The sequence below is a fragment of the Carassius carassius genome, chromosome 34, assembly GCF_963082965.1.
Source record: "Carassius carassius chromosome 34, fCarCar2.1, whole genome shotgun sequence".
NCBI lineage: Eukaryota > Metazoa > Chordata > Actinopteri > Cypriniformes > Cyprinidae > Carassius > Carassius carassius.
Window position 1 is genome coordinate 60,983 of NC_081788.1, and position 23,305 is coordinate 84,287.

At 39.9% G+C, this 23,305-nt stretch overlaps 1 protein-coding gene across 8 annotated transcripts in view; it reads right to left on the reverse strand.

Annotated features, from left to right (window-relative positions):
• Nucleotides 1-23,305, reverse strand: part of LOC132115292 (membrane-associated guanylate kinase, WW and PDZ domain-containing protein 1-like) — a 219,212-nt gene that overhangs the window by 17,196 nt on the left and 178,711 nt on the right. For 6 of the 8 annotated variants that reach the window (XM_059523667.1, XM_059523669.1, XM_059523666.1 and 3 more), the window contains exons 15-18: nt 14,751-14,842; nt 14,299-14,491; nt 7,220-7,513; nt 6,759-6,962 (exon numbers count right to left, since the gene is read on the reverse strand). In XM_059523667.1, the coding sequence (XP_059379650.1) occupies nt 6,759-6,962; nt 7,220-7,513; nt 14,299-14,491; nt 14,751-14,842 (783 nt within the window). The remainder of the gene's footprint in view (nt 1-6,758; nt 6,963-7,219; nt 7,514-14,298; nt 14,492-14,750; nt 14,843-23,305) is intronic. The other 2 variants (XM_059523668.1, XM_059523673.1) reach the window with 1 other exon arrangement.

Below are 23,305 nucleotides of genomic sequence, written 5' to 3' on the forward strand. Positions count from 1 at the left end.
CTTATCATTAGATGGTAACATTTTGTCAAGTTTTGGTAGTAGTGTGCAATTAAAATCACCAGCAATTACACTACAGTCGTGGCCAAAAGTTTTGAGAATTACATAAATATTCGTTTTCAAAAAGTTTGCTGCTAAACTGCTTTTAGATCTTTGTTTCAGTTGTTTCTGTGATGTACTGAAATATAATTACAAGCACTTCATACGTTTCAAAGGCTTTTATCGACAATTACATGACATTTATGCAAAGAGTCAGTATTTGTAGTGTTGGCCCTTCTTTTTCAGGAACTCTCCAATTCGACTGGGCATGCTCTCAATCAACTTCTGGGCCAAATCCTGACTGATAGCAACCCATTCTTTCATAATCACTTCTTGGACTTTGTCAGAACTAGTGGGTTTTTGTTTGTCCACCCGCCTCTTGAGGATTGACCTCAATGGGATTAAGATCTGGGGAGTTTCCAGGCCATGGACCCAAAATTTCAACATTCTGGTCCCCGAGCCACTTAGTTATCACTTTTGCCTTATGGCACGGTGCTCCATCGTGCTGGAAAATGCATTGTTCTTCACCAAACTGTTGTTGGATTGTTGGAAGAAGTTGCTGTTGGAGGGCGTTTTGGTACCATTCTTTATTCATGGCTGTGTTTTTGGGCAGAATTGTGAGTGAGCCCACTCCCTTGGATGAGAAGCAACCCCACACATGAATGGTGTCAGGATGCTTTACTGTTGGCATGACACAGGACTGATGGTAGCACTCACCTTTTCTTCTCCGGACAAGCCTTTTTCCAGATGCCCCAAACAATCGGAAAGGGGCTTCATCGGAGAATATGACTTTGCCCCAGTCCTCAGCAGTCCATTCACTATACTTTCTGCAGAAGATCAATCTGTCCCTGATGTTTTTTGGAGAGAAGTGGCTTCTTTGCTGCCCTTCTTGACACCAGGCCATCTTCCAGAAGTCTTGTCCTCACTGTGCGTGCAGATGCGCTCACACCTGCCTGCTGCCATTCCTGAGCAAGCTCTGCACTGGTGGCACTCTGATCCCGCAGCTCAATCCTCTTTAGGAGACCATCCTGCCGCTTGCTGGACTTTCTTGGATGCCCTGAAGCCTTCTTTACAAGAATTGAACCTGTTTTCTTGAAGTTCTTGATGATCCTATAAATTGTTGATTTAGGTGCAATCTTAGTAGCCACAATATCCTTGCCTGTGAAGCCATTTTTATGCAACGCAATGATGGCTGCACGCGTTTCTTTGCAGGTCACCATGGTTAACAATGGAAGAACAATGATTTCAAGCATCACCCTCCTTTTAACATGTCAAGTCTGCCATTCTAACCCAATCAGCCTGACATAATGATCTCCAGCCTTGTGCTCGTCAACATTCTCACCTGAGTTAACAAGATGATTACTGAAATGATCTCAGCAGGTCCTTTAATGACAGCAATGAAATGCAGTGGAAAGGTTTTTTTGGGATTAAGTTAATTTTCATGGCAAAGAAGGACTATGCAATTCATCTGATCACTCTTCATAACATTCTGGAGTATATGCAAATTGCTATTATAAAAACTTAAGCAGCAACTTTTCCCATTTCCAATATTTATGTAATTCTCAAAACTTTTGGCCACGACTGTATGTTCACATTGCCATTCAGCAAACTTGGAAAAAACCGGTGTAATTAATTCATTGGAATTGATTACGGGGGACATAGACTTTCATAAGTGTAATGGGTTGTCCAGCTAGTGTAGCTTTAAGCAGAATAAACCGTCCTGATTTATTGAAATATGTATTAATATCTGATAGTGGTATACATTTATTTACAAGAATGACAACTCCCCTACTTTTACTGGTGAATGACGAACTACAGACTTGTCCTACCCAGTCTCTCTTCAATTTGACATGCTCACTGTCTGTTAGATGTGTCTCCTGCAAAAATGCAATGTGAATTTGATCTATTTTTAAATGAATCTTTTTTCTTTTTACTGTATTTTTAACACCCTTTACATTCCAACTATATATGTTTAATATTGTTTTATTCATTGACATAGCCAAGGGTTAGTTAAATACTCCAGCTGCACCAATATGTGAGATACCCTGCCATGTTTTGAAGTGTATGTAGTCTGTGCTATTCTGAGACACAGGAAATGTATAGCCACAGAGTTGAATAGATGGTGGTAGCATGTATGATATTGAGAAGAGAAAAATTAAATAAATAAAATAGGTAGAGTTGTGTTGCCCTGCATGTTGAACATAAAACATAGAAATATTTACATTTACCAACTTACAGACATTTTTGAGAGAAGACAAGGGAAGTCGGACACTGGTCAGTTTCACATTTGAGAACACTAGTGATCGCCACTCTGTCTCCTTGGAAACATTACATGACCAAAGCTTGGATAGAACAAACAAAAAATGCACAGTATTCAAAAGGAACACCGCAAGATGAAAGAGCTTTGATATAATGATTGTCAATCCGCTGAGACAGCAAGCCTTCTATATACTTATTGGTTCAATATTTAAATCATACTGTTGTTATATTTTCCTTTTATTTTTCCTTTAAACGTCTGCCCCCCTCAAACTCTGAACGAAAAGTTACTACAAGTAGACTACTGCTTAGTTAAGTCCCAATAATTAAGTCCAGTTGCACTCCTTAAAATATAAAAGAAGGGAGAAAAAAGAAAAAGAATGGAAAATAAAAAACCCGCAGAAGTGACGTTAAGTAATTGAGAACATGAGCAAACTAATAATGTATCATTCAGCCTCTCCGGGGCGATTTGGGCCTGAAATAGTTGTGGTTGATGGTTCGGGCAGACTCAACCTTTGTTGACTGCTTGAAGAACTTTTTGCCGCCGTTGTGCTCAACTTGTAGAGTCGCTGGATATATCATAGCAAAGTGAATTCATCGTTCACAGAGTCTTTTCTTAACATTTCCAAAGGCTTGTCTTTTTCTCACTATGGCCACAGAAAAATCTTCAAAGATAGAGATGTTTTGGCGTTTATAGATCACCTGACTCGCAGATTCGCTGCTTGCAGAATGCGCACCTTGTCTTGAAAATAATACAGTTTTAGCATCAACGCCCTCTGTCTTTCTCCTGGTGTAGGAGGGCGCGAAGGGACATGATGCACGCGCTCTATCTTTACCTGGTGGTCCTTGAATTCAATGTTAAACAGATTAGGCAGCCAGGTCCTAAGGAACGATACCGGGTTCGTCCTTTCTTCCCCTTCGGGTAGGCCAATAATTCATAAATTGCATCACCTGCTCCTATTTTCCAGGTCATCTATCTTTTTCAGGGCCGTGTCAAGCTTTTTTTTCCTTTTCGTTCAAGTCCACACTATCTCTTGAGACCATGTCTTTCACCACCGATATACGCGTTTCAGCTTCAGTGACTCGGTTTTTCATCTGCTCGACATGTGTCACTACCGCAGACAATTTCTCTAGCACTGGATCAATCTTGTTATCCAAAGCCTTATCGACGCCCGCCAGGACTTTTGCTGTTATTTTCTTCACAAGTGCGTCCATTTTCCCAGACTGCAGCCGTCAAATGTAACACATCAGTGAGGCAAAGCTGACGTCTTTTTTCAAAAATGTGCTATGTCTAGATCGACCGATATGGGTTTTTCTCTAGCCGATGCCGATGTTTAGAGGTCCGGGTCAGCCGATGGCTGATATGTGCTGCCGATTTTTAGGGCCGATATCTTGAAGTTTTCCCCTTCATTTGCATGCTAAAATGTCACAATAATAATAAGTGGATGCACAACATTTCTAAATTTATCATCATTTATTGAGCACTGACTGAACCATCTCTCAAATCTTGCTGTTATCAGAAAATAACAGCAGAAGTCCTGGCGGGCGTCGATAAGGCTTTGGATAACAAGATTGATCCAGTGCTAGAGAAATTGTCTGCGGTAGTGACACATGTCGAGCAGATGAAAAACTGAGTCACTGAAGCTGAAACGCGTATATCGGTGGTGGAAGACACGGAATTAAAATAAAAAATGTATTCCAAAGTATTAAATATATAAAACAGGCAATATATATATATATATATATATATATATATATATATATATATATATATATATATATATATAAATATAAAAGTCAATCATTTACATAAAAGTTTTAGAGCATTTATCAAGTAGAATTTTTCAAGTTTGTTGGAACATAAATGTAAACTCAAATATACATTTAAATAAATACAATTTTAGAAATAAAAATCAATTAAACTGAAAAATATAAAAAAATGAAATATATAAAAAATAAAATAACAGTAGTGCTGCAAACACACTAGCAACCAGCAACATTTGTGTTTGGTATAAATGACACAGAACATCTAAAGTGCATTCTAATTTCAAACTTACATCGCAGTCTGTTCATTATTAAAATAAAGTACAGTCAACCAAACATTTAAAAGGTTACACTGGTCAGTTTAAATAGACCGTAGTATACCGGTCCACTCTGCTGTTATGCCAAGGACATTTTTTCTCATGTGTAGAGGATGATCTTTCCGTCTAGTTTACATTAAATAAATAAAAAATATTATAGTTTAACATTCAGATACATTGCGAATATGGAAACATTTGGATATGTGCAGAATGAGACGTAAGCAATAACCTCCAAATACATCTGGTCAAACCCGCGCTCGCTCGTCCTCGTATGGATCGCATCATTTTTCGGATCAGCAAAAAAAAAAAAAAAAAAAAAAAAAAAAAAAAGGCCAAGACAAATAATACGTTTACAATACAATACGTTTTTATTTTTTTATTTATTTTTATTAACATTAAATTATTAAATTAAAAAATATGAAATCAACTTAAAGTGCACATAATATCTTCTTTTTAACATAATAGCCGGACTTCTCATCTTCCAGTGTGCTGTGATGAAGTGAGCAGTTATCATCACAGAGCTCTCCGTCCCCCTGGACGTCCACTCGTCTGTCGTGAGTGCTACAGAGGATGCTCGGGATAGTTCATCCACAACTGTTTTCTTCTCCTGTTCATAAAGATCTGGCACAATCTTTTCACTCTAACCTCTTTCCTTCATCATTATATCTGACAGGGAAGCCAAAATGCGCGGGCCGTTCAAGCTCCTCCGTTCCTCCGCTTGCCATTACCACTGAGTGTGGACTGAACATGCGCAACTTTTTTTTTTTTCATAAATCAATCCGCGGGTCACGTGTGTGCCGAACCGAAGATATTGATCTGAACAGATCACGGGTCAATGATGATCTGTTGCTCCACTACTATAGTGTCATTTGAAAACATTGCAGTTGCGTTTTAAAATACAACAACGAGCACCACGAAACCATTTAAAGAGGCGCATTCAGTGGTCTCCCTGACGGGAAACAGTCAGCAAAGTATGATGATCTCAAACGTATGGCGCGCTCTCTTCATTTTATCAAATGATCATAATCACATCTATTCATTTTACAGTCCTGCTACTAGCATTTTTTTCAGTCTAAAACCCCTTTAATTCGGGTGAGAAAGCTTTTTTCCAAGTGGCTTTTGCACATAATAATAATACCGTTGCAGACGCATTTTGCAGCATTAAGGTAATTAATTGATCATTAATTTAAACGACGATCGATCATGGAAATTATCGAATATTGACATCCCTAAATACAAATGAGTTGGATGGAAAACTGGTTATTGTCTGCATCAAACCATGGCTCCAAACAAATGTGATTCACGGTTCTGGGCAGCTCCAGGACAGCTGTCTCTCCGAGCGCGGTGCTGTCTGTGAGCGGCGGAGGAACGGCGCAGTGTTTGTGAGAGCTGCCAACTTCTCCACCCCATTTACAGAGTGAAATTCTCTGACTACCTTTATCTCCCAGGAGTGTTGCTGAATCTTCCAAAAGTTTTGGCTCGGGGTGCTTCACATGCTGCTGCAGCAGCACTTTCCACCGCACCAATAACACGGGGCTGCCCGCCGACGTGCCTGACTTTAAATCGGCGCTACTAAACACGGATATCGGCCGATGCCGATATATTAAAAAATTACAAATATCGGCCCGATATATCGGCCGAATGATATATCGGTCGACCTCTACTTTGATGCGCTTGTTTGATAACTTGTGGTTAAAGCGCCAGTCAGCGGTCAAAAGCTGCAAATGCACTTTGCAGACGTGGCAGGATGCACAGCGGTAGAAGTATCATTTCGGTTGGCCTCCAACTGTACATCATTATGCCATTTCTGTCATTGAACATGCGCAGAAACTTCTAGTTTCAGTTTGTTTCCACACAATCTGAATGAAATATCAGTATCATGTGACTTCTTTATTCAGGCTGTGCTACTAGATTACAAACAGACTTTCAGGGTCTATGTACACGCAGCTACTGTTTCTCAACAGATTTGTTGTAAATGCAGTTATTCATTTATTTTGGAACTAGTTATTATGGACTTATCAGTTATGAGAAAGTACAAATCACAGGAGGTTAGCAAGGAAGATAATGCTACTTCTGCTGCCTTTGCTACAGTTCCTCAAATGAAACAGAAGTATTTTGTTGCTTCAAGGTCCAGCAACCTTGCCATCATAACACTCAACTGCCATCATACCTATGTGCACCAAATTATTCCAGAGTGCTTGAGGAGAACATGAGGTCATCTGTAAAAACTGTTGGGCGTGATAATGACAGAGACAAGCAAATCCACACAGGAATGGTGCAGAAAGAAAGAAATGAAAGGCCAAGTGGAGATATCAGTCCAATGCAAGAAACCTCTGCAGCATTAATGTGTCTAATGATGATTTTCAGCAGAAGACACAAACTCACCGTCTCCGGGTATGATGCACAGCGTGACAGTGTTTCCGGCCTCTTTGATGAGGTTGACGATGTCCGAGTGCGATTTGTTGGTGATGGAGCAGCTGTTGACCGCCAGGATACGATCACCCACCTTCAGCTTCCCACAGCGGTCTGCTGGACTGCACTCGATGATTCTGCCTATTTTATGGGGCATGGCCGCACATGTGTTTCCTGCTGTGTTTGTGTGTGTGTATCACAATTCAGATGAAGAAGAGACAAAAAAAGTAAATTAAGCTATTTTCTAGTGTCAAGGAAAGCCTTCCAATCTTCAATGAGAATTTGAACTCCGAAAATCAAATAATAGTCATAAATAGTTAAAAAGGTGCAGCTGGCGGGTTTACATGTGTCTTCTATTCTCAGTTCTCTATATCTCTCAGATGTGAGCTGACCAAGTGCATTTAAACATACTCATTGACAAGAAAACATCATACCAAAGGTAGTGCCTGCATCAGGCCGTGACACGGATGACACGATCACAAAGCCGAAGCCCTCGTTCTCGGTGCGCTGGATCTCCACATCGTAGGGCTGCAGGGTGGCGGGCGTCATGTTGACAACAGTGCTGCCGCTGCCGCCGCCTCCGCCGCTGCCTATGCCACTGGTGCTGCCGGAGCCCGAGCTGACGGTGTTGAGTGAGTTCTGGCTGCCCTGCGGCGTGCGCTTCTCCTGCGTACTGCTGTGGTGAGATGATGCAGGAGACGGTGGCACTTCCACCTCCCCCTTGTAAACTAAACAAACACACATTAGCTCGACTTGTCGAGAGACGTCTGTACAAATAAATCTGCATGACTTCTCATGTGTGCACTTATTCCTGGCCTGTGATTCTATGAAATTCACTTTACATGTGCTCAGTATCTCACAAGGTCAACATTAAGAATTCAAATATACTATTTAAATGATAGGAAAACTAACAAACTGTGGTTTAAATCGCTTTAAGGCTTTTTTTTTTTTTTTAAGGTGGTTTAAGTCTTGCATTTTATCTCTCAAAATGATGGATATAAAAAATTAAGTAAGTTGATGCAACCTGTTATTTACCGGCAAACATTTGACTTGTTTGGTGGTGTACTGAAATTAATAGTTGTGCATGATCTAATTTATGTAAATAACACAAATTTTCACATTTGATTGCATACCTGTTGCTGCCAAAATAGTGGCCCAAAAGTTTGTGACTTTGCCCTCATTTTTTCCTTCTTCTTCTAAACACCTCCCAATCACTATTATTCTTGCAATCAGTTCCCAGCATTTCAGTAATAAATGTGTTCATATGTAAAATACACACACGTTACCATGTACATTTACAGTACTGTACTGGGCAGTGGTCTAATGCTGTGTTCACACCAAACGCGAATAGAGCGTCAAATTTGCGTCTACCGCGTTTAGTTTGCCGCTTGAACATTTTGAATGCAGTCGCGCGTCTAGAGCGAAATAGACGTGCATAGAAAGCAAAAGTTTGAAGCGAAATTGCACGCGTCTGAGGCGAAATCCACTTCTTGTGGGAGGGGCAAGTGCTAGCGGTTGTCTGTTTGCAAGATAGCTGATGTTGATCGAGCACTCGGGTCTTTTCCACTTTTTCCTGCACACGTCCTCTGAATAAACTGCATTATCTTGTTAGCGAAAAGTAGCTATAGGCTATATTAGGGGGAAAATAGTTGTTAAAAAAACAGTGGGAAGGCCGCGGGTCTATAAACGTGTACGTGACTCAAAAGTTAAATGTGTATTTACAACACACTCTTCCAAGCTAGGTCCTTTTTATTCCTGAAATATGAACTTGTGTGTGATACTTGTGTCATAAAGCTCCGGTTGACTGCTTACTGACAACATCAGTATTTCCTCCATGTTGAATGAGTGACTCCTGAGCAGGCTCCTGATTGGTTAACGCGGCGCGAATTGATGCCAAAGTTCAAATTTTTCAACTCGGGCGGCAGACGCGAATTCGCGTCAAACACATAAATGCACAAAAGCACAATTCGCGCGTAATGTGCCAGATGCTCAATTAACGCCCCAGACACGCTAAACGCCTCATTTGCGCCGCGAGACCTCCAGACGCGCGTAAACGCGCCTTTGCATTGACTTAACATTGAAATCATTCGCGCCAGATGCTCTATTGGCCTTTGGTGTGAACACAGCATAGGAGTATTAAAAAAAAAGAAAACAAATGATCTCTCGGAAGTCTCTCTAAAGTGGCAATGAAATTACCACACAACCTTTTGGTAATTTATGTTTTCCCAAAATTCAACAAACATTGAAATGTTAGTGTGTTACTAATGTGTCTTTGTGATTACAAAATTTGTAAATACTACTTTCAATATTAACAGGCATCATACCATTTCAGATTTCAACATGTAGTTATGGTTTAGGATTGTTGCTTTGGGTCTTTGCTTACTCTTGAAGCCTTTTTTTTAAGTTATGTTTAACTAAATGGGCTTAAATAATAATAATAATAATAATAATAACAATGATCCCTTTTCACAAGATTGTGTTGATGCATTTTAAACGGTTAGTTCACCCAATAATCAAAATTATGTCATTAATAACTCCCCCTCATGTCGTTCCAAACCCGTGAGACCTCTGTTTATCTTCAGAACACAGTTTAAGATATTTTAGATTTAGTCCGAGAGCTCTCAGTCCCTCCATTGAAGCTGTGTGTACGGTCTACTGTCCATGTCCAGAAAGATAAGAAAAACATCATCAAAGTAGTCCATGTGACATCAGAGGGGCAGTTAGAATATTTTGAAGCATCGAAAATACATTTGGTCCCAAAATAGCAAAAACTACGACTTTATTCAGCATTGTCTTCTCTTCCGTGTCTGTTGTGAGAGAGTTCAAAACAAAGCAGTTTGTGATATCCGGTTCACGAACGAATCATTCGATGTAACCGGATCTTCTTGAACCAGTTCACCAAATCAAACTGAATCGTTCTAAATGGTTCGCGTCTCCAATACGCATTAATCCACAAATGACTTAAGCTGTTAACTTTTTTAATGATGTTTTATAACAAAGTTCGGGAGGAGCAGTCGCAGTTCATTAACCTGATTGACACAAGTGGAGACCAATCAGTAATCAACTCATGACAAGGTATAAATAACAGCAGAACCTACCTCTGTTCATTGACAGTTTTCAGCATCCCTCCTCCAACCCATTTCTCCTCACTTATAGATCCATCTACTCTTACCACAACTGGGGGGAGTACTCTGGGTTCGGGCCACATCCCGAGCTCGGAGCACTCCACCCGGACAGCACACCAAATACGCATAACCTTACTGTATTAAATATACGTAGATGTGAACTCGTGAAATGTGGCTGACACTCCCTCTGAGTTCAAACAAACCAATATCCCGGAGTAATTCATTTACTCAAACAGTACACTGACTGAACTGCTGTGAAGAGAGAACTGAAGATGAACACCGAGCCGAGCCAGATAACGAAAAAAAAGACTGACTCGTTCACGAGTCAAGAACAGTTTCTGTCAGACGCGTCCGATTCGTGAACCGAGGAGCTGATGATACTGTACATGTGTGATTCAGTGTGAAGCAGACCGACACACAGAGCGACTGCACCGAACTGATTATTTTGGTGATTGATTCTGAACTGATTCTGTGCTAATGTTATAAGTGCGGGTAAACCGAAGGCTTGAATCAAGGCCAATCATCACCAATGACGTCATTACGTCGAGCTCAAAAGAACCAGTGAACAGTTTTCTTCAACCGGTTTATTGAATCCAACTGTCCAAAAGAACTGGTTTGCGGAAATGTACCGAACTTCCCATCACTACTGGTGATCCGAAAACCGATGCAACTGGTTCTTGACTCGAGAACGAGTCAATCTTTCGTTCGTTATCTGGCTCGGCTCGGTGTTCATCTTCAGTTCTCTCTTCACAGCAGTTCAGTCAGTGTACTGTTTGAGTAAATGAATTACTCCGGGATATTGGTTTGTTTGAACTCAGAGGGAGTGTCAGCCACATTAAAAAAAGTTAACAGCTTAAGTCATTTGTGGATTAATGCGTATTGGAGACGCGAACCGCTTAAAACGATTCAGTTTGATTTGGTGAACTGGTTCAAGAAGATCCGGTTACATCGAATGATTCGTTCGTGAACCGGATATCACTACACTGCAGTGAACTCGCTCACAACAGACACGGAAGAGAAGACAATGCTGAATAAAGTCGTAGTTTTTGCTAATTTTGGACCAAAATGTATTTTCGATGCTTCAAAATATTCTAACTGACCCTCTGATGTCACATGGACTACTTTGATGATGTTTTTCTTACCTTTCTGGACATGGACAGTAGGGCTGAACAATATATCGTTATCGTATCTATATCTAGATATGAACTTTCAAGATATTACTATCGAAAAAAGCAACAATATAGACGATATAGATTTCCCCTCTCCGCGCTCGCCCTGCATACAACTCTGGCAGTCACAACAAACAACAGTTTTTCGAGTGCCCTTGAATGCACCACTAAAGCCAGCGCGCACACACTACCAGGGACGTGGGAACTATATTGTGAGAGGGGGGGCGCCGTTTCCATGGTGACGCATCATTGCTTGTCACGTGACACACCGCAGCAGCAACAGCGCTGAATGAATGATGATCTGCTTTTATGTAATTTTTCCTTTTTTATTCAGAATATTCACAAATGTGTTAGCTATGGCATGAAATATCTGATATTCCGATTGTCAAATACATGCAAGTGGAAGTATATTGTTGTTTAAACACCTTTATAACGATCGCGTTAGTTGAGCTGTGTGCGCGATGGGCGCTGCCGTGTTAGTTTGTGCCGCAGTTCAGAGAATCGGATCTGTTGGATTTACAACCTCTATGTTTACAACACGTGAATTCATCCACTTCTCCCGAAATACTTAAAAGTAAGTGGCTGGTGAACTGGGAATAGAATAGAGTAAACATTGAAGTTACTTACACAATGTGTATCTGATATGAATAAAACGTGTCGAATTATAATGGAAAGGATTATTATTACCTCTTTCATAGACATCAGTGTGTATTTTACAAACTCTAAATGTATTGTTTTTTTAGTACTTATGGGAATTTATATGTTTGAAACCTTAAATAAACAGTATGTGGTTGAAAACACTGAAAAGTTGTGATATATGACAGCTCTGAGCGCGCCTGTCTCTGGCTAAATTCAACATTTGAATTTAGCAGTTGATCATGTGATGCACTTGATCGTACGCTACAGGGACCAGCCTAGACTGATTACACCTGTGTGATGGTACGTGCGAAAGGCTTAAAAACAATACATTTTCTGACACAAAATTTTGAAATGTAGGCTTAAATCAACGAGTCGACGTCCACCAGACATAAAGAAATAACATACCACATTGCAAAAGACATGGTACCTGTGTACACTGTCTCAAAAAGAAGGCTCTGAAAAAAATGGTTCGGACGCTGGACAAGCGTTATAAAATACCATCCCGAACACATTTTAATCAAGTGGCCATTCCAAAACTTTATAATGAGTGTAAAATGAGTGTTGAATCCGAGCTCCGTGAAATCGATCATTTCGCCACCACCACGGACCTGTGATCGAGCCGGACAACCGAACCATACATAAGTTTAACGGTCCATTTTATTACAACAAACTTCGAACTCAAGACCCGCTGTCTGCAGACATCATTCTTCCCCGGGGAGCATACCGGAGATAATATAGTGGAGGAAATGAGAGGTGCGTTAGCAGACTGGAACTTGAAGGACGACCAACAAGTTTGCGTGACGACTGATAATGCATCGAACATGATAAAGGCTTTGGAGGTGAATGGCTGGACGCGCCTTCAGTGCTTTGGACACAGGCTACACCTGACAATAGGTACGTTTTGCTATGTTGTCATAGCAAGATACAAGACACAATACATCAGTGTCAACGACGTCCCCATCATCAAAGCCAGACTGGTGTCAGAGATGAAGATGATGGAACACAAAGTAAAAATAATGGTTAGAATGGAGTAAAGGAGAAGAGTTCCTTCCATTTAAATACATTATCTTACATTTTAGTAAATATTTAAGTTTACATTTAGCTGAATTGTGTTGTTCATACAGTAATGATCATTCAGATATAAAACTAATTAAATTATTATTATTATTATTTATTTATTTTTTTACTATTTTCTAGCATTCTATTGAGTGCAGAGAGACCAGAGTGGAAGAAGTTTCACCCCCACCCACCAAAAAGGCTAAAAAGTCGTTGGGAAGTTTCTTCAAAAGATCCACCGCAAGTCCAACAGTACCAATCGATCCCACTGCTGCCATAGAAGCTGAGCTGAGTGCCTACATGCAGTCCCCCACAATTGACAACGACGAGGACCACCTTCTGTGGTGGAGATTAACTCACAAAGTCAACTTTCCCCGGCTCAGCAACATGGCAAGAAAATAATTGTGCATGCAGGCCACCAGCTCTCCCTCAGAGAGAATTTTTAGTGCATCAGGCAACATTGTGAGTTGTCAGAGGTCCTGTCTGAAGCCAGACATGGTTAACAAGCTAGTGTTCCTTGCAAATAATCTGTAGAAGTTGTGCTGTCTGTAACTACCTCTGTTCTGTTAGTAGCAAATGCATTTTCTGCATACAGTTATGTGATCTTTTGAAGAATATAAATGTTGTTGCACTTCAATGCACTTTCAATGTTCCACCAGCTGCTGCATTTGTTATTTATTGTTAAAGCAGAGCTGCAGTAAAAGGTTTGATTTGTAATTTATTTTTTGGTAATTTATGTTAATGTTGATAATTTGTTCTTAAAAATAAAACTATACTTTCCAAATTTTTTTGTATTATGATCTTTTTATTTTTCTGAGAAATGCTTGGTTTTCACCGAACCCATAGTCATATCGTATTGTATCGATATCTAGATATCTGGCATGAAAATCGAGATATGAAATTTTGTCCATATCGTTCAGCCCTAAAATATCTTTAACTGTGTTCTGAAGATAAACGGAGGTCTCACGGGTTTGGAACGACATGAGGGTAAGTTATTAATGACATAATTTTGATTATTGGGTGAACTAACCCTTTAACAGTCATCAACATTGTAAATCATTCATAAAAAATGTATGTACATTTATAAATTCTACTTTGTATTATATTACTTTTTCATCATATTACAAAAACTTAGTTAATGCTTATGCGAGGGTGTTTCTAATTCAGCATCTTTGGGAGTGACAGTAAATTTGACATTGTTGTCTCTTCTGACTGCTCTAATTTTTTTTGCGAGAAAGTCATCAGAACAATATCATGCTGTTTTTCTTTTGATATTTGAGTAAATGGGAAGGCAAAAATATATTAGTGGTAGTCTCCCATTCACTGCTATAGAAGTTTACTCAACTATGACGACTTCTGCTGCTAAGAAACCTGGAAATGTGGAAAAGGTTGGCAGGATTTTAAGCATGTCACACTCTAATGTGCTGTAGTGTTAAGTGATGAAAAATGAAATAGAAATACAAAAACAGCAACAACTACAAAAACTTCATGAAAATGTAAAATCAAACTAGAAAAACTGTGTACCTCCATAAGCAGTTTTGCGGCGGATGGTGAGGTTGACGTGACCCTGTTTAGCTGCCTGCTGCATGAGCTGCACCACCAGCTGATGAGACTTTTCCACCACCGCCGTGCCATCGACACAGATGAGCTCGTCTCCAGAGCGCAGACGGCCGTCCTCATCCGCTGAGCCATACTTCACTATGTGCCCTATGTAGATCTGCCATACATTTCATGTGAAGAACACTGGTAAGCAAGACAGCTCTTGCAGGCTGTAGACAGTGACATAAGCCAGTTCATGTACATCACTGCCTCACTGTGTTTCTCTTATAAATGGATCCTGTTCTCCATATCACACTCGAGTGATTGGGACAGACTTCAGTATCAGTTACAGTTCTTATGGTTGCCGACAGAAGGATGCATGTATATTTGCATGTGTGTGTGTGTGTGTGTTTGTGTATTTGTGTTCTCTGACTCACCGGTTCTCCGGGCTCATTTCCCCCCAGGATCCGAAAACCAAAGCCTGTGTCTTTCCTCCAAAGAAAAATGTCTTGTTCTTGAGAGTCTGCCACTGAAAATAAATAAATAAATAAATCAGTTTATTTGCTAGCATGTCTCCAAGTAAATTATTACAAAGAAGATACATATTGCAATGCAAATACATTGCAAACTCCCTACCAGTTTTAAGACTTCTATTGTTAAAAAGCACATATAATTTCACAAAGCTCAGCTTTACAAAAGATACATTTTTAATACAAAAATGTACACACATTTCTCAATAATGACTGATGGTGCCGCAAATGGCAGACGAGGATCTTCACTCTCCACTTGTTTTAGTGTTTTAGTTCATTTTTCCTGTTTTTTGTTTTTCATACTCAATCAGTTTCACCAGGGATGGACTATTGAACATTCGGCAGAACACACCACAAAACCTCCTACCAGTTTTTGATTATTCTCATGTTTTGCTGAAAGCTGTTGTCGGCGGAGCAGCGGCACTGATCAAGCACAGGACGCGCAGATGGGGGAAGTGAGCCAGCAAGCTCAGGAAGCATCGATTTCGAATGTTGTTACCTAGCGTCCATCTGACAAATGTCTGCTCTCTACCCAAAAAAAATTGACAAACTTTTTCTGCTCTTCCAGACAAATACAGATTTCTCAAACTCTGCTGCTGTGTGTTTCACGGAAACCTGGCTGAATGACGCCCTTCTGGACAGCACTCTCCATCTGCCCGACTTTCAGCTGTTTAGAGCAGATCGCGACACAGAATCAATGGGGAAATATATGGTGGCGGGACATGCTTTTACATCAGTGAAATATGGTGTACAGATGTAATAGTGTTAAAGAGGATGTTCTAGAAACACTCTTCATTAACTGCAAGCTGTTCTATTCACCGCAGGAGTTTCACTCGTTCATTCTTATGAGTGTTTACATTCCTTGACAATCGCACATGACCTCAGCTTTACAGAAACTTGGTGATCAGATCACAGAGACAGAACTTGGGGACTTTAATAAAGCAAATCTCTCCCATGAACTACCAAAATACAGACATCATGTTACAAGTCCCACCAGAGACAGTAATATATTTGAACACTGTTACACAGCAATAAAGGATGCATATCACTCTGTTCCACAAGCAGCTTTGGGGCTCTCTGATCACTGCCTGGTTTATACCAATCTACAGGCAAAAACTTAAATCTGCTAAACCTGTAGTGAAGACTGTAAAGAACTGGACCAACAAAACAGAGTGGGCTTTAAAAGCCTGTTTCGACCGCACTGATTGGAGTGTTTTTGAAGCTGCTACCACCGATCTGGACGAACTCACAGAGACTGCAACATCCTCTAATAGTTTCTGTGAGGATATATGCATTCCTACCAGGACTTATTTAACATTTAACAATGATAAGCCATTGTTTACTCCAAAAACTCATCTGACATCTTTTCATCTGTCAGGCCAAAGATGATGCATACAGAAATGGGGACAGAGTCTCATTCAAACTGGCCAGGAACTCTGAATAAATTTAACCCTAACCCTAACTCTGAATAAATAAATTAGAGTGGCTAAAAGGACCTATGCTAAAAAGTTGGAAGATCAGTTCAAGGCATCATCCACCCTGCACTGAGGTAAATCAACAACTTGCTAATGACCTGAATGAGTTTCATTGTAGATTTGAAACCCCCTACATCCATTCTGACCATCTCCCTACACAACCGTTAACACCTCCTGTAACCCCCCCCCCCCCCCACACACACACACGCACTTCAAATCAGTAAGGATGATGTGCGCCAGGTCTTCAGGAAGAACAGAAGAAAAAAGGCACCAGGCTCAGATGGTGTTACGCCAGCCTGTCTGATAACCTGCGCTGACCAGCTGGCCCCGAGTCCCTTCCTGCTTCAAACGTTCCACAATCAACCCTGTTCCAAAAAAAAAAAAAAAACAAGATAACAGGACTTAATGACTACAGACCTATGAGTCTAACATCTTTCGTCATGAAGTCATTGTGAAAAGGTCTCATCCAGGACGATTACAAATCTGCTTACAGACAATGGGTTGAGCAGCTGGCTGTCTGGTGTAGTCTTAACAACCTGAAACTTAACACACTCAAAACAGTGGAAATGATAGTGGACTTTAGGAGAAACCCCCCTGCACTCCCCCCACTCACCATCATAGACTTGTGATACATCACTTCCTGTTTGTTGTTGGCGTCTGTACTGCGTTTGAGCTCAGTCACTATATTCTTTTCATTGACTATTTTTAACTTAAAAATCCATTTTATAAACCATTGTTTCCGTTTATATAACGTGAATATATCCTCTATTGTATTCTACAACAAAACAATCAGAGCGCCTCGTTATCACTAGTTTTATTTTGATCTCCTGGGTCCGCTATTAGCATCAACAGCGTGGTTGTTGCTAAACGCGCTTACATTGCTAATACTCTATTCACACACATTACCATTGCAGTACTCACTGTTTCTTGCTTTAATGGCGGATGAATGTCTACCTTTGATTGCAGGTGAGGACATGTTCGAGCGACGACTTCTCCCCCTGTCTTCGAGAGCCCCAGAGCGGTCGTGCTTCACGCCGGGGTTAACGACACCACGCTGCAGTAGACGGAGACGCTGAACTTCAGCGGGACTTCAGCAGCCTGATCGAGACGGTTCGCAGCACGACGCCCGCGGTGACGGCGGTGATCATCGTGTCAGGACCACTGCCCACGTATGGACGAGGACACGAAAGGTTCAGAACACTTTTTACTTTAAATGAATGGTTGTTGTCATGGTGTAAAGAACAGAAACTGCTATTTGTTAATAACTGGAATCTTTTCTGGGAGCGTCCTAGGCTGTTTCGCACTGATGGCTGCATCTCTGCATTCTTCCATCTTAGAAACATTGCCAAGCTACAAAACATGTTATCTGTTTCTGATGCAGAAAAGCTAGTTCATGCATTTATGACCTCTATACTGGACAATTGTAATGCACTTCTAGGTGGTTGTCCTGCTTCTTCAATTAACAAGCTACAGGTCGTCCAAAATGCAGCAGCTAGAGTCCTTACGAGGTCAAGAAAATATGATCATATTATCCCAATTTTACAGTCTCTGCACTGGCTACCTGTTAAGTTCCGTATCAGTTACAAATTATCATTACTTACCTATAAGGCCCTAAATGGTTTAGCTCCTGCGTACCTAACTAGCCTTCTACCACGCTACAACCCATCACGCACCCTAAGGTCACAAAACGCTGGACTTTTGGTAGTTCCTAGGATAGCAAAGTCCACTAAAGGAGGTAGAGCTTTTTCACATGTGGCTCCCAAACTCTGGAATAGCCTTCCTGATAATGTTCGGGGTTCAGACACACTCTTTCTGTTTAAATCTAGATTAAAAACGCATCTCTTTCGCCAAGCATTCGAATCATGTATCTCTTAAATTGTGAGTGTAGTTGCATCTGCATTTTTATTCTTTAGCTTGGGTTAAACTAATTTTACTTTGTTGGATCAGCAGCTATGCTAATGATGTCTCTATCTGTTTCTCTGTTTCTGCTGGGATCTTCATCCCGTGGTTACTAGGATTTACACAAGCTCCAGTCTGGATCCAGAACACCTGAGAAGAGATGATGCTGACCCTCAGAGGACCCCAGATGATCGTAACCTTGAATCAACAAACAGAACTAACAATTATTGCTACATGTGTGACTGCATCATATAATTACTATTAATTAATAATATTGATAGTTCATCGTCTAGCTGACTACGTCTTGTATTATTATTATTATTTTTTATTTTTTCTAAAATCCTGTCAAACGTGCACAAACTTCTAGCTACTACTAAATATTGTAGAAACATAATTTTCTGTAAAGTTGCTTTGTAACGATTTGTATTGTAAAAAGCGCTATACAAATAAACTTGAATTGAATTGAATTGAATTGAATGGCCTGCACCCCAGCAGAGTCGGAGCGGAGCTGCTCTCTGATAACATCTCCAGGACACTTCGCTCCATGTGACTAGTGAGACAATTCTCAAATAAATATTACGATGACATTTGTTCCACCCGCTTAAATGATAAAAGTACTTGCGCTGTAAAATCTATTAAGACTGTGTCTGTTCCCCGAATAGTGAGGTCAAAATATAAATTTAATAAAATCTTATCATGATTAAACCAGAAACATGTAAAGTAAATGAACAAAAACAATTTTTTAAGTTTGGGATGATGAATATTAGATCACTCACACCCAAAGCAGTTATTGTAAATGAAATGATCACAGATAATAGTTTTGATGTACTCTGCTTGACTGAAACCTGGCTAAATCCAAATGATTATTTTGGTCTAAATGAGTCCACTCCACCAAACTACTGTTATAAGCATGAGCCCCATCAGACTGGTCAACAATATATAGTGATATTCTCAATGTTACCCAGAAAACAGGATACAGGTTTAACTCTTTTGAAATACTTCTGCTAAATGTTACACTGTCAGACATGCAAAAGAAGTCTAATGTATCTCTTGCTCTGGCTACTGTGTATAGACCACCAGGGCCGTATACAGAATTCCTAAAAGAATTTGCAGATTTCCTCTCAGACCTTCTAGTTACAGTTGATAAGGTGCTAATCATGGGAGATTTTAATATTCACGTTGATAATGCAAATGATACATTAGGACTTTTACTTAGGCGTTTACTGACCTAATAAACTCCTTTGGAGTCAAGCAAAATGTCACCAGGCCCACTCATCGTTTTAATCATACACTAGATCTAATTATATCGCATGGAATCGATCTTACTGCTATAGATATCGTACCTCAATATGATGATTTTACCGACCATTTCCTTGTTCCGTGCAGTCTGCGTATAACTGATATTAACTATATGTCTCAGCTTTACCGTCTGGGCAGAACTATTGTTCCAGCCACCAAAGACAGATTCGCAAATAACCTGCCTGATCTATCTCAACTGCTATTTGTACCCAAAAATACACATGAATTAGACAAAATGACTGACAACATGGGCACTATTTTCTCTAATACATTAGAAGCTGTTGCCCCCATCAAATTGAAAAAGGTTAGAGAAAAACGTACTGTGCCATGGTATAACAGTAATACTCACTCTCTCAAGAAAGTAACTCTTTGCGTTCAAGTAGTCTTGAACGCAAATGGAGAAAAACTAACTTGGAAGTTTTTAGAATTGCATGGAAAAACAGTATGTCTAGCTATAGACAGGCTCTAAAACTGCTAGGGCAGAGCATATACACAAACTCATTGAAAATAACCAAAACAATCCAAGGTTTTTATTTAGCACAGTGGCTAAATTAACAAATAACCAGACGCCACCTGATTCAAATATTCCACCAACGTTTAATAGTAATGACTTTATGAATTTCTTCACTGATAAAATAGATAACATTAGAAATACAATAGCAAATGTAGATTCTACGGTGTCTTAACACTTCAGTTTCATCCATCGCACCCAAAGATAAACTGCAGTGCTTTACAACTATAGTATGCTTTACAACTTATCACTGTATCTAAACCAACAACATGTTTATTAGATCCTGTACCCACTAAATTGCTAAAAGAGCTGTTACCTGTAGCTGAAGAACCGCTTCTCAATATCATTAACTTGTCGTTATCTTTAGGTCCCGTCCCAAAACCATTCAAGCTGGTGGTTATCAAGCCTCTTATTAAGAAACCAAAACTAGATCCTAGTGTACTGGCAAATTATAGGCCTATTTCAAATCTTCCATTTATGTCTAAAATTTTAGAAAAAGTTGTGTCTGCTCAATTGAGCACCTTCCTGCATAAAAATGATCTGTATGAAGAATTTCAGTCAGGTTTCAGGCCCCACCATAGCACAGAAACTGCACTTGTTAAAATTACAAATGACCTGCTTCTTGCGTCAGATCAAGGCTGCATCTCATTTCTAGTCTTACTTGATCTTAGTGCTGCGTTCGACACCATAGATCATGACATACTCATAGATCGATTACAAAACTATACAGGTATTCAAGGGCAGGCTCTAAGATGGTTTAGATCTTACCTGTCCGATCGCTACCATTTTGTTTACTTAAATGGGGAGTCATCTCATTTATCATCAGTAAAATATGGAGTGCCACAAGGATCAGTCCTAGGTTTCCTTCTATTTTCAATATATATGTTGCCCCTTGGTAATATTATTAGAAAATACAGAATTAGCTTCCACTGTTATGCTAATGATACTCAGCTATATATCTCAACAAGACCAGATGAAACTTCTAAATTATCCAAGCTAACAGAGTGTGTTAAAAATGTAAAAGATTGGATGACAAATAATTTTCTCCAATTAAATTCGGATAAGACAGAGATATTAATTATTGGAACAAGAAACACTACACAGAATCTTGTAGATTACAATCTGCAACTAGACGGATGTACTGTTACTTCCTCTACAGTCAGAAATCTGGGTGTTATATTGGACAGCAACTTGTCTTTTGAAAATCATATTTCCCATGTTACAAAAACTGCGTTCTTCCATCTTAGAAACATTGCCAAGCTACGAAACATGTTATCTTGAAAAAAGGTCAAGAAAATATGACCATATTACCCCAATTTTACAGTCTCTGCACTGGCTACCTATTAAGTTCTGTATCAGTTACAAATTATCATTACTAAATCATTATCATTATAAAAAGCTAATAAAATTTAGCAGCAATATCTCAGATATTGTAACTTATTCTGTCAGTTGTTCAACCTTTTCTTTCAGAGGAGAAAACTCAGCCAGTGAGCTTTAATGAGCGTCATCTTTTTCTATCGGTCGTGGACCGGCGGCCACAGTATCACTTGTGCTGGCACATGCAGCCTAGTGACGTGCGGGTCGGGTTTTTTTCCAACCCGCAGGTCCCGCTTTTATGAAATGATTTGGCCCGCCCCAGCCCGCAAATAAAGTAAAATTTCTTTACCCACCCCGACCCGCGCATCGGGGACATCATGGAAGATACGTTGCTACTTAGACCTTCGTATTGTAGCCTTATCAAAGAACCTAATAAAATATGAAAATATATATTCCAAATATTTTATATAGGCTATATGAAATTGCACTAGTGATCATTCGTCCGTGAACGAATCTTTTAGGTGAACGAATCGTTCTCGTTCAGGCAACCCACTGACTTATATTTCTCGTTCACTGAAGTTCCTCCCTCCATAGCGGCGCTATTAGCAGCGCATGCGCAGCTCGTGAACAGCTCTGTGAACTGTTTCATCCTGTCAAAGAGTTACTCAAGATGTGACGGAGCATGTGATTTGTTGAATGTAGTGAACGAACTGAATGAGATCAAGAGATCTTCTCATTCGTGAACGAGTTGAATGAACTGATACATCTCGTTTATGAACGAAATGAATGAGAGTATACAGGGTCAGTGAGCCAAGCATGTAAATCTCGATCAGCAATCAGCAGATACAAAGCGCAGTTATAGATGCTGTGCAGATACGCTCGTATTCATATTTAACATACAGAACATAACTCCACGTTTAATCCCCGATTAATGTGAATATTATATATGAACTGTCTGACCAAACAATTAAAATGTTAATTATGCAAGAAAACCTCGTGCTTTGTTCATCTGAACAACTTATTTAAACTATTTAATGTGATTATGCACACATTTTAGTAAAGCCAAATCAGTTTAGTAAAGCCTCTAATGCAGCCATCTCGCTGTAGTGCTTTTTTGCTGCTTGCGTGTGGAGAAAAACACAGACGTCCATAGGGAGGCACTGGAAGCGTGCGAATCATGACGTTTTTAATTTCCGAGAATCGCGATACTTTTGAAGTATCGGTGCACCGTGCAACACTAGTAGAAACATCATTTTCTGTAAAGTTGCTTTGTAACGATTTGTATTGTAAAAAGCGCTATACAAATAAACTTGATTTGAAATGAATAGACATCACTATGGCAGCAGTGGAATCATTCAGATTACTAGGAACCACCATCTCTCAGGACCATTGGGACAATCACGTTGACCCCATTGTTAAAAAGGCAAAAGGTTACAAAGGTTGCACATCCTTCACCAGCTGAGGAAGTTTAACCTGCCACAGGAGATGCTGAAACAGTTCTACTCAGCCATTTGTCATTGAGTTTGTTCTGTGTACTTCAATAACTGTCTGGTTTTATTCAGCTACAAAATCTGACATCAGAAGACTACAGAGAACAGTTCGGACTGCTGAAAGGATTATTGGTGCCCACCCTTCAAGAACTGTATACATCCAGAGTGATGAAAGGGGCTCAGAAAATCACTCAGGATCCCTCACATCCAAGTTAACCCCTAGTTTAACTTCTGCCATCTGGCTGGTGCTTCAGAACCACAAATACAAGAACAGCCAGACATAAGCTAGTTTCTTCTCCCAGGCAAACTACCTCATTAACAGTTAAATGTTCCCCACTTATGCAATAAAAATATGCAATAACCTTATATTTATTTGTTACCACCTCCATCCTAGTACATCCATGCATCTCACTGTATTCTATTCCATTATCATCTATAGCCACTATCTATGTCTCTGTGCACTGGAAGCTT